General features: G+C 39.8%; 1 protein-coding gene across 3 annotated transcripts in view; it reads left to right on the forward strand.

The window, feature by feature from the left end:
- TIAM2 (TIAM Rac1 associated GEF 2) overlaps window positions 1-12387 on the forward strand; it is an 88523-nt gene extending 76136 nt beyond the window's left edge. For all 3 annotated transcript variants that reach the window (XM_032101908.1, XM_032101909.1, XM_032101910.1), the window contains 11 exons: window positions 654-722; window positions 1100-1225; window positions 2377-2485; window positions 3125-3304; window positions 4664-4782; window positions 5948-6056; window positions 7667-7725; window positions 8560-8665; window positions 9389-9476; window positions 10119-10273; window positions 11138-12387. In XM_032101908.1, the coding sequence (XP_031957799.1) occupies window positions 654-722; window positions 1100-1225; window positions 2377-2485; window positions 3125-3304; window positions 4664-4782; window positions 5948-6056; window positions 7667-7725; window positions 8560-8665; window positions 9389-9476; window positions 10119-10273; window positions 11138-11781 (1764 nt within the window). In that variant the 3' untranslated portion in view covers window positions 11782-12387. The remainder of the gene's footprint in view (window positions 1-653; window positions 723-1099; window positions 1226-2376; window positions 2486-3124; window positions 3305-4663; window positions 4783-5947; window positions 6057-7666; window positions 7726-8559; window positions 8666-9388; window positions 9477-10118; window positions 10274-11137) is intronic.
- The last annotated feature ends 2 nt before the right edge of the window (window positions 12388-12389 follow it).

Genomic DNA, 12389 nt, shown 5'->3' on the forward strand with positions numbered 1-12389 from the left:
TTGCATCAGGAAAAATCCTGGCAGGTTGCACATACTTGTTATGGCATTCTTGGGGAGCTGCTTCTACACAGAACTTCTGATGTGTCTCTAGAGGTTGGAAAGCCTCATAGTGGGCCCCAGCCCGGCTGTCATGCTTTGGTGTGGGGTAGTAAGTCTTCAAAAGTGGCACCAATTCTCTGAAGAAGTGACTGAAAAAGCCCTTGGTCACACCTACCTGACAACATAACTGAACACTTCAATAACTTATACGGTTTTAAAATGCTACATGTTGTTCTGAATATTACTGCAGATGTTTAAATAAGTGGCTATTTATATCATTTATTTAACATATATGTTAAAAACATTTGATGCTGTTCATACGGATAGACTCATTAGAAAACCATCATCTGTAACATTTCTTCCTCATGCTAGGCTAAAACATATTTTTTTATTAAAAAGTTTTAAAGCCTTAAAGATGAAACAAAAACATTACCCTGAAATCAGTGTGTGTCCAATTTAGCAGTAATTTCAGTGTTAACATGGAGGTGATTTTGTTACTGAAAAGGAATTGTATCTTAAATTCATTCTCCAAACTTACCCCTCTCTCAGGGTTACCACATAATGAATAGTTTCAAAATGTTGCATAAAAAGTGAACAAACATTCTTTCTTGCAGGACTTGAGCTGTCTCTTTGAGCTATACTTGGAGCCCCTTCAAAAAGAAACCTTCCTTACTCAGGATGAGGTGAGGGAATAGCTGAAAAATGTCCTTTTCATTCTTTTACGGATTAAGACCTTGGCACCTGGATTTTTCATTGCTTAGAGCATGACAGAAAAAGCAAACAAAAAAGATGTCAATAGGAATGACAGCAGTCAGTGCCTTTCTGTCTGGTGTGTGCATCACTTCCTTTTCTTAAAGGATAATTGTTCTTCTGAAATAACTGCTGACAAACCTTCACTTTCTGTATGAACTTTTTATAACATCTGTTTGAAGAGTATTGACAAAGACATTACTGGCCTTTGGAGTCTCTCTGTGTGTTACATCTCCTTAGTCCACTGTTTTCAAAAGACCGCTTTTAGGTCCATGGAGTGCTGTACTTCACAGCCTGATGTTTTCCACAGATGGAGTCCTTGTTTGGCAGCCTGCCAGAAATGCTGGATTTCCAGAAGGTGTTTTTGGAGACCCTTGAAGATGGAATATCTTCTTCTTCAGATTTTAATACATTGGAAACACCATCTCAGTTCCGGGTAAATATTTCATCATTTCATACTTTGTAGTGTGCCTGCAAATATTTGTGAAAATATGGCTTTAAGAAGTTTCTGGCTCTTCAGAATTTCATGGGGTTGCTTTTATGTTTGAAGCTTTACTTTGGATTACAGACTTCTATTCAGCAATGAAAGATAAGTGCTATTTTTCATGGTCTTATCTTCCTCATGTGCAGAAGTTGCGACATGGGAAAAGGCAGCATAGACTTGGAGTGCGCGATAAACTGGCTGTGTTCGTGAGGCAGAACTCCTTTGTAGAGACTTTATTGTCCCTGTGCTGAATTCTGCCCTGCATGTGCTTCTCCCTGCTATGCCCAGCTAGCCCACTACAGACTGGGAGCTGGTTTTGTTAAATGCCACATGAGTTTCCCATGTTCTGAAGTGCAAGAAGAGGGCCTGCGAAGTGTAAATGACTGTACACCACCCCGTACCTGTCCTGAGTGGAGGGAGTAAATTCCCTGATGATGGAGTCACTGGCTCAGGACTGAACACGACTGCTGGCAGGTCTCCTGAACACTTGCTGCATTTTGTGGAGCAAACATTGATTAAAAGAGGGGAAGAAGGCTGCTTTCCTCCTCCCTCATTACTCCTCTTTCTTATATTTGCTTTGGGAGGCATTTTTCTAAAAACCTCTCTCTTGTGATTCAGTCCCTCCCACATCTTCCCAACCTCCCCTTCATCCAAGAACATCAAGGTGTCCTGTAATTACCACCTGCCTGAAAAAAGGAAAACAGGTGGAAAGCAATCCTGTATTTGTTTTACTCTGTCCCTTCTGGCTTTGGCACTTTTATGCCTTGCTTCCTATGGCTCATGTATTTTTCCCAGCACAACATAGTTATATGTTTGCTGATTTTTGTTCCTGTGCTGCCTGAAATATACAGTAAAACAGAATACCTGCTCAGGAAGAAAGGAGAAAATTGTAGGCTATGGCTAAATAGGCTGACCTTTACACTCAGCAATATACAAAAATATCATCAAGTTGCTACCAATAGTATATTCATGTTGTATATATATAATATGAAATATGTATAGAAAGATGGTAGATAATTCACCACTGAGTCTGCTTCTTGTGTGCCTGAATATTTATTTAGGATTCTAGTAGTGAATTAATTTTTTGATTGTGTTGATTTCAGAAACTGCTGTTTTCCCTCGGAGGCTCCTTTCTCTATTATGCTGACCACTTCAAACTCTACAGTGGCTTCTGTGCAAACCACATCAAAGTTCAGAAAGTTCTTGAGAGAGGTAATTTTTTGTCTTCATTATTGTAGTTCATTTGCATGAATTCAAACTGCAGTGAACTACTGTAACAAATCTTGTCAACTTGTATAGAATATTGGATAAAATCAAGGAATAAATATTGGTATAAAACAAGGACTAATCAGGTGTCTTTCAACAGGAAGATCTAAGATCAGAGGTTCTGCTGAAGTATGGTATAGACCTGAAGAATGAGATTCCTTTTGTAACCTCCAGGCAGTAGCCTGGAGAGCTATAGAAACACCTTCCACAAGTTTGTGCTGTCTGCAGGCCCAGACTCCAGAAAAGCAGCAACAAATGGTAGAATGAATCAGGAATAACAGCCTCTGCCATTCACTGCAATGCAGTGGAAAAATTAGAGGAATAATCTCACCTTCATAAAATTGCTTTCTCACCCCTTTTGAATGTTATTTAATGCAGGAAATTATTATGAAAGGAATAGTGTATACTACTCTGTAAACCATCCATTGAAAAGGGTGAGAGTTTTGGTGCTGGGTTCAAGTTGCCATTCCATGTTTTCCAGTTATTGTAGCTTCTGTGACTTCCATGTTCAACTGAATTTTCTTTGGTTTTTTTGTTTGTTTGTTTCTGTTTTTGTTTTTTTGTTTTTTTTTAATTTGCATCTAGCCAAAACAGATAGTGCCTTTAAGACCTTTCTGGATGCTCGAAATCCCACAAAGCAACATTCTTCTACACTGGAGTCGTATCTCATAAAGCCTGTTCAGAGAGTGCTGAAATATCCTCTGCTTTTAAAAGAGCTGGTGTCTCTGACAGACAATGAGAGTGAGGAGCATTATCATTTGACAGGTAACTTCCTTTCTTCTACAGGAATGAATATGAGTTAGGTTTAATTTCCTGCCCTTTCTGAAGATACAGGTAGGCATTCTGGTAGATAGCACAGAACTTGTAAAAACCTAGAGAGAATTCCCTCCCTCTCCTTAAAAAGAATATGTATTTTTTTCGTTCCTTCAGCTAGAAGTCTTGCTTGATATGTCCAAGTCCCTTTGAGAAGTAGTTATGCCCAGGATTTGCCATGGCAAGTAGGACTGGGGTCTTTATCTTCATGCACAGGAACATGTCAGGTCACGGTGTTGCTTTTACCCACTTGAGAAACGCTGACCAAGGCTCCATCTTGTGGTTATTATTTAGTTCTTGAAATATGTCAAAGTTTAAGAGCACCACAGATGGAAATCTTTGTTGTTTGAGGTCTTTCTGTGATTTTTGCTTGTGTCAAAGAGATCTTTGTCAAATGTTTGCAGTCATCCCATGTAGAGAGACTTGTCTAACATGCATTAGAGTTGATTGCTTTTCTAGGGACTTCACCCTGGCAAATTCCAGTTCAGGTCTGTCAGCACCTTGTGGATGAAAATCAAGAGATGTATTTTATGGATCGATTGTCGTTTTCATAGAATGGATGCAGGCAAACTACATTGTCAGTAAAAACTCATGAGGCTTTTACTCTTCAAAAGAAGCTTCTAATATTGTTCCCTTGCCCAGACAAGCCGGGGGGGGACTTATATGCAGGTCAGGATAGATGCCAAACTGCTAAAATGCTGCACCATTAAGAATTGATGAAACCCAGTATCCCTGTCCAATTCCATTTTGAATTAACACAAAAATCTAATGGAATCTAGTGACATTCTTGTTTGGAAAACAAAATTTAAACAAAATCTGGCCACCAGCATTTCATGTATACAGTCCATGAGGAATTTGTACAGCCTAACACTGTATTTCTTTGTCCATTCAGGGGTGAGACAAGAACAATTTGTTTCTCTTAAAGATCATTTGATAACTTATTCTAGGATGAGTCAAGATTACTCCAGAGGTCCTAGTGGCCCTGTATCTACAAGATGCCAGATTTAACCATGGTTACCATCGTACTGCTATAAATATTGATGCACCTGGGGGCTTGTCACTGGAATGCTTATTGCAGCCTTTTCAGCCACTTAAGACACCACATGCTCATTTTTCACTTACTCTGACCAGGAAGTATTTTTTCTTCTGTTGCTATGAGAAAGTACTGATACAGAACTAGAATTCAGTTCACCAGACCTTGGGAAGGCAACATCATTTTACGTGCCTCAAGGGGAATTCAGTTTAAGATTACCATATTTAGAGAATACAGATGAATTACATAGTTGTCTATGAAATTTTTAAACCTTACAGAAGCACTGAAGGCAATGGAAAAAGTAGCAAGTCACATCAATGAGATGCAGAAGATATATGAAGATTATGGCACTGTATTTGACCAACTGGTTGCAGATCAAAGTGGAACAGAGAAAGAGGTAAGAGAAGAAACAACATGTTGCATTGACTCTTGAAGCATTATCCAGCTTGCTGTTGGGGCTTCATCTCTTCCTGAGGTAATTTTGGGAACTTACTTGTGCTGGGCTTGCTCTATTCTCCTTTAATATTTTGACTTCTGTTTTGTATCTGCTTGTCAAGTTTCTTTCTGTCAGTGGGTTATGGTAAAATTTTCAGACAGCTGCCAGGGCCGCCTTCTGGATTGACAGGAATTGCGAGCAGGAGTAGACATAGTTCTCAGTAGGAAAAAAAACTCCTCTTGTCAAAATGTTGCAGAGATTATCCATGCCCCAAGGCATTCAGATTTTATGCTGTTGAGTTCTTGAGTTCTTAAATTCTTAACATATTTTTTCACCCGTATAAATGAAAATGGCAATTCCATGGATTTCACATTAAGGTCTGTTATTGTCATTCTCTACACTTCCAGTGCTGAGGCATCCATGGGTATTTGTCAGAGCAAAACCCATTAGTTATACAGACTGTGTGCAGTCATCTCCCAGAACTGGGGCAGCAAGGCTTCAACTTTGCCGTTTGCATCAATTACTAAGCAGATCAAATCTGCGAAGTTGGGCATCAGATATGAGAGATGTCTTCTCAGTTGTTTCATTTCCTGCTAGTAAAAGTCAAATTGTCCCCGTTGACTACCTGTTTTCTCATAATTTATGGGGAAACAAAACTTGACAGCCTGTCATATTCTTCAGCATTATGTTGTGTCCCACAGAAGAAAGGAGTCTCGGAGTACAAGACCTCCATTAATTCTGCCATTGGCAGTGTCATTAATACTAATTAATCTATAGAAATTAAAGATCCTTACAGCTAACATATCAGGCAGTTCACAACTGGCTCTATGTAAGTGTGAGATTACCAGACCAGCTTAATATTCTTCTAAGTTATTAATAGTAAGAACTTATCCAGCTTCCATAACTTAGGGGCTACTACTTTGTGTAGTTGTAACCTGTTTTAAAAAAGGGGATTACTCACACTTTTCCTGCTGTAGTGAAGATCTCTTTCTATACATAAATACAGAAAATGTAGACCTTAAAGTTATTGACGTGTACTGATTGCTTGACATATCTGTAAAATGCAGCACTGATACATATATTTATACTGATTATTTATATTATCTACTGTTATAATTTAATACAGGTGACAGAGCTTTCAATGGGAGAACTTCTGATGCATTCTACAGTTACCTGGCTGAATCCTTTCCCATCACTGGGCAAAGCAAGGAAAGACCTTGAACTTACAGTGTTTGGTAAGTGCCTTCCTCAAAGACTCTGCGCTTTCAAATCTGAAGACTGCCACATTACATCTTCTCACAGGATAAAAGCCCTAAACTCCCTTCCCTGTAGTCATGTGATATCTAGGGTGGACTTATATCTGAAAAAACACATAGGTGTATTTTCTAACATGAAAAAAGTTTCTATTTATTTGCTTGTTGGTACTGTTTGCTCTGTGAGCCACCCTCAGCTGCTGTCTTGCCTATATTTAAACTATAGAAATCAGTGATTTTCAAGGGGCAATATTAGAGTCTTTAGAACAATCTGTTAAATGAAGCTTTGAAAGGAGGCTTGTGGGAAAATCATGATTTTTTCTACTCTTGTGAATTCAGACTAACTTCTGCTTTACGGCTACTGCACTGAAATCCCCATCCACATTATTTTAACCTGAGACCTGATGTGGAAATGAGAGCATACAAACAAGTACCCATTTCTTAAAGCAATTATTATTCTAATATTTCAGTGGATAAACACCTTCAGAAGAACTCCAGATTGATGACAGACAAGTTTCTCAGGGCACTCCTTCCCTGGGAAACATGGTTAGGAGAGGGGATGCTTCATACAGAAGAACAAACAGAAATTACCTACCAGGCTCCTTGGATGAGCTTCTCAGTGATCTGCATATGCTGGACACTTCCCAGCAGGACTTGTATGAATAAAAGGACTCTGGGCCTGATTCTTAGCTTGGACTGGTCACCTGCCACTTGGGAAACTGATTATTCTCACTTTGAACTCTCTGCAGGCAGCTTAGCAAATGCATCCAGTATGTAGAACTGAAGTAAGGTGACAAGCTCTGGGGTTAATACTGTGCTTGCTGTGGCTGCATCCTGCATTCATGCTATTGTCCTTCTCTCCTCTGGAAGGAAACATGGATGCATGAGCAGGGATAGAGCTAATTCTGCCCTAGCAACCAATCTGGGATCTAGGATGGCTCTGAAGAGCCATCCCTTAGTTCACCTGCAACTTCAATGCCCCAGTGTTTCTGTTCCTCCTTTCAGATGAGAGTAATGCCCCTGAGCCCCTGTCTCCCTGGAGTCTGAAAGACTAGATAAAGTTAGTGAGACACTCCAGTTGGATTTTGTGGAAGCCAGAGAATTCTTGCAGAAGGAAAAGTAGGAATCGAGATGTCTGAGAACTTAAAGAAATGCTGAACTGCAGGAAGAACAAACTGTCCTTCACAGCACTCTCCGGCTGTAGGCCCCTTGGTCCACTTGAAAATGTCCACTGATTGCAGAAAGAAAATGTTTACATCTAACCTACATCTGCTGTATTTGTTTATGTGAAGACTTACAGGAGATAAGTGGTTGCTGGTAGTTTCAGAATAAATGTACAGAAAGGCTTCATCCTAAATGTCTGGAACAAAATCTGAAGGAAAAATACTGCCACTGCATGAATGTGCAGGATGAGAAACACAGTCGTCATCTTAATACAGGGAAAATGCTTTTCAATGTTTGCTTATCTCAGCCTTCACATTCCCATGACTATAATAATCAGCTTCTCCAAGATAGTATTTTCATTGAATATTATGATATTATGCCTATAATTAGGAGTTTTCCTTTTTCTTTTTTCTCCTTTCTCTTTTTAGTTTTTAAGAGGGCTGTAATACTGGTGTATAAAGAGAACTACAAATTGAAGAAGAAAATGGTAAGTCTGGTATCACTGGAGGTGGTGGGTGTTCAGCATATAACTGCAATGGGAGATGGACCATACCAGTGTTGAAGGGGGAGTGACCGACGTGAAACAGCACTTTCCCTTGCTAGGCTGGAATTCTGGCTATCCCTGCTAAAACAAGTGCTCAGTATCTGTGTAGCAATAAATATTTTTTTGTTATTTAATAAGCAGTAGCATCTTCTGTGTGAGCCCCATGTTAGTTTTACCAGGTGGAATATGAAACATTGCCATGCAGAAATCATTAATTCTTCCAGATTGCGTTTGTGATGGCCTACCTTACCACAGGGTGTAGGTGAAAGACCTTTGTTTTACCAGCCCTTGATCATCCTGGAAGGAAAGGAAAAGGGATATTATAGGCATAACCTTCTCTCAACCCACTTACAGACCTGAAATGTGGAAGTCAGGTAGCAAGTTGTATGTTCCAAGTACCAGAGGTGATGTACTGCACTGTGCTCATTGTAACAGATGGAGGGGCTCTAAAAGTAGCAGCAGCAGCTATATGATTAAGGTATTCTGCTGATCAACAGCCTGCATGTTCTTTCATAGGAAACTTCTTCCCTGGTAGTACTTATAGGCAAAGTATTATTTTTATCTGTTGAAATCGAATGGCTTTTAAAAGTTGAAGCTATTATGAATTCCAAAGGTTTTGTCTATCACTATTTCAACTACATATACAAGCACATTTTAAGGTAGTGAAGGAAAGTTTAATGAATTTAGTTTTTCTTTAGAGGCAGGTCTTTTAAGAGTAGTATGAAACACCACCACTTTTTCTACTTCTCAGAATTATCCTTTGTTTGCTTTTTACAGCCTACTAATGTTCGTGCTGCACATAATTATGGTGACTTGGATCCATTTAAATTTCGTTGGCTCATTCCTTTATCTGCTCTTCAAGTTCGACTGGGGAATACAGCAGGTAACTCTCTTGCAGTAAATACTTTAGGATTGAATGCTTTTCTGGGATTCTGTAATACTGCTTCTTCCAGATGTCTTTCTGGAGCCTCTGGAAACAGGCAGGTGTAGAGAAAATACTATCTATCTCTGCATTCAGGGGGTACAGGCTTGATACATTTACAGACTGTCTTCATTTGGTATGTTGACTTCTGTGCATCATTACATCTTAACATGATGTGAAGGAATGACGGAATGGAAATCCCCAATAAAAGGAAGGTGGTTTACCACAGCTGACATCCTGGTGACACCCTGATGCTGTGCGTGTGCTGATCCTCATGTTTTTTCAAACACAGGAGAGTTGACTGCAATTCATGGTAGTAGAGGGCTGTGGGTTTGTTTTCAAGCTGATCTTTATGGTCCTATCTACTTCTGTATGTTCTGTAAAGTGTCACAAGGTCTTTAGAGCACACCTGGGTGAAGGCCTGTTGAGGGTGGAAGACAGGGAGAAGCAGCAAGAATGGGGGAAAGCAACTCTCCAAGTTACCAAAGGCAGTGCTAGGCTGCCGCAACAAGAGGGCTCAGGGGACTTTCTCTTGGGTTCCACCTCGGGTGAGATCTTCTGTAGCTTCACACATGGCTGAATTAACACTGCCTTCAGGAGAGTGGGGGAGCTCTAAGCTGGTCTTTCTAATGCCAAACGTTTTGTGGAGTGTTATGCAAAAGTAACATTTTCTTCCATGCATAGGAACAGAGAACAGCTGTATCTGGGAACTGATTCACACCAAGTCAGAACTAGAAGGCAGGCCAGAAACAATTTTTCAGTTGTGCAGCAGGTAAGTTTTACATGCAGGTTGTATTTCACAAATCACATTAATGGAATTTTAAAACAAAGAAAATATTTTGTCCCATGTGACCTTTGCATCAGCACTTTTGAAGAGGTGCTCATTATTTGAAGCCAGGCACTATGCCAGTCTTTAACTGTATGAAGTATAACAAATTTAAATGGGTGAATTAGGTGCAGTGATCCAATGTCAGAAATCTGCAGATACAGGAACACAAGTTCCAGTATGGCATGGGCAAAGTAACGGGTTATATCAGTTATCTCAGTTGGTTAACAGAGATTACTTTCTCATAAAGACCACCTACAGTGGTGATTCCCTCATACAGAATTTACCTTTCATGTCATTTTCTAAGAGGAAGTAACCAAGATCTCAAAACACAAGGTGTGTGAAATCTCTAACAATGTTAAGATGTCCCTGCCCATGGCAGGGGCGTTGGAACTAGAGGATCTTTAATGTTCCTTCCAACCCAGAACAATCTATGATTTTATGATAGCTGCAAACCCACTACTAAAGCAAAATTTTGAATAAAAACACTGCACTAAAGCACATCAGGAGAAAGGAACTGGGAACATTTTATCCCAGTGTCTTACTTCAGAGAGGAAAATTAAGTTCTGTGTTTTCTTAAACTTGCAGTGATTCTGAGAACAAGACTAACATTGTGAAGGTCATCCGTTCTATTCTGCGTGAGAATTTCAGACGTCACATAAAATGTGAGCTACCACTGGAGAAAACATGTAAAGATCGCCTCATCCCACTCAAGAATCGTGTACCTGCAACAGCCAAACTGGGTAAGAAACACCTTCTCAAGTGAAAACTGAACTGTCTGGACTCCCGTGCTGCTAGGGAGTTCACAATTATTACCGTGACCATAGAGTGTCGTGTGTCAGACCCACAAATCCCATTTCTTTTTTTTTGGACTGGAGCAGGAGTAGTTTCTCTACCACTCAGTGTGTGACAAGGACTAGAGGAGATAAGCAGGCTTGCTATCCCTTCTCCCTGTACTGTGATGTGTCATTAGCTCTCTTTAGAGAAGACTTAATAAGGCCCAAATTAACTTTGCTGGGAAGGAACAGACTCCCTTTGGCATATAATATTAGTGTTCTTTCCTCTGGGTTCCCTGTAGTAACTCAGCCCTAATAACATTTATAGCTAAAACAACTGGCAGAAGGCAGGGGTCTTGCTTCTTTCAGTGCATTAAATCTGCATCCCAGCTGTTACTGTAATTAAGTACATGCTTCAGACATTTTAGTTAAATGAGTAGTTACTAATATTTCAAGTCTCTATCTGATCAGTTTTCTATAAAATCCCCTTAACATCACAGGATCTGGAACAGTTCAGTTCAACTTCTGCCTACATCTTGGCCCTCCAGTGCTCAAGGTACCTGAGTCAGTCTTTCCTTCCTGCAGAAGTGTGTAATTGTAACTACACTTTTTGGAGGATTTTATATGTATTACACATGAAAGCAAGCACAGAGCCCTGGGACAGGTGTAATGAAAACTGTGACATGGAATCACACTGTCAGTATCAGAGGGCTGGCACATCTGACTTGGAATGACTATGTACATTGCCATCATAAGTGGGATCTTAAGATAAAAGGTATAACCAGCTGATGCTTTGCTGCAAAAATAAACTTGCATTTTTATTCTACACAGCTTCCACAAGATCCTTGAAGGTACTGAAGAACTCATCCAGTAGCGAGTGGAACGGTGACCAGGGGAAAAGCACCTTCCAGGACTCTGATGAGTGCAGCCTGAGCAGCAGCACTCAGAGCAGCAGCTGCCACACTTCTGAGAGCATCCAGGAGCCCAAAAGTTCATCTCCCAATAAACACACAGAGACCACTGCATCTGACTTTTCTAATGTTCTTGTCAAAGAATCTGATATTCTCAGTGATGATGATGATGACGAGGACTATCGGAGCCTAAAGAAAGGCAGCCCTACAAAAGACATTGAAATACAGTTCCAGCGGCTGAAGATCTCAGAGGAACCCGGTGCTGACTCTGAACGGGATCAGGCTGCTGAAAATGAGGAAGGAGATGGCTTCCAGAGAGCAGAGCATCCAAAGCTCGTGCGGGGCCACTTCTGCCCAGTGAAGAGAAAAGTAAACAGCACAAAGCGTAACAGAGGAACTCTAATGGCAATGCAAGAACGCCACCAATCCCTTGACAGTCACTCTGATGCTGCAAACCTGGATCTGAACTCTATTTTAGAGAGAGAATTTAGTGTCCAGAGTTTAACATCTGTAGTTAATGAGGACTGTTTTTATGAAGCTGTGGAGAGGCACGGAAAATCCTAGCTTTCTAAGCACTATATTAAAACATTCATTTGAAGTCCACATAAAATTCAACAAACATTTTGCTTTAAAATTAGTAAATTCATGGAAGCTGCAGGAAAACTACTATCTGATTTTGTGCACTAATACATTTTTCCACAAAAACAGCTGTAAAGGATTCTTAAGTTATTTTAATTTATTGTGGATCAAAAATAGATTAAGTTGGCCCAGGTTTGTAAATTAGTTCATCCCTTTCAAGCAGTTATTAAGATGATGTAGTGTTCTTGGGGATGGCCTTAGTATTTTAAGTAATGTGGAAAAGGTGCTAGTGAGAGTGGCAGAGGAGTTTACAATGGAAAGTAGCATTGCAAACTGAATTTTTCAATACCTTGGGCATTTTATTTCTTTGGTTTTCATGTTTGCTTTATTTAAAGCAGAATTAAGTTATTTTAATGTGTTTTAGTGCACAACAGTGCAGACGTTTCATTTTTTTTATGTTTCAATGCTGTGTATACTTTATACATATATGTAAATACAAAAACAAAGCTTGGCCTGTGATCTTTTATTTGACTGTATTTTTTATTTTCTCTATGAGCCTGTACAGTAAAAGACAAATAAGTATTGTACTTAGC

This window comes from Corvus moneduloides, chromosome 3, assembly GCF_009650955.1.
Source record: "Corvus moneduloides isolate bCorMon1 chromosome 3, bCorMon1.pri, whole genome shotgun sequence".
Classification (NCBI taxonomy): Eukaryota; Metazoa; Chordata; class Aves; order Passeriformes; family Corvidae; genus Corvus; species Corvus moneduloides.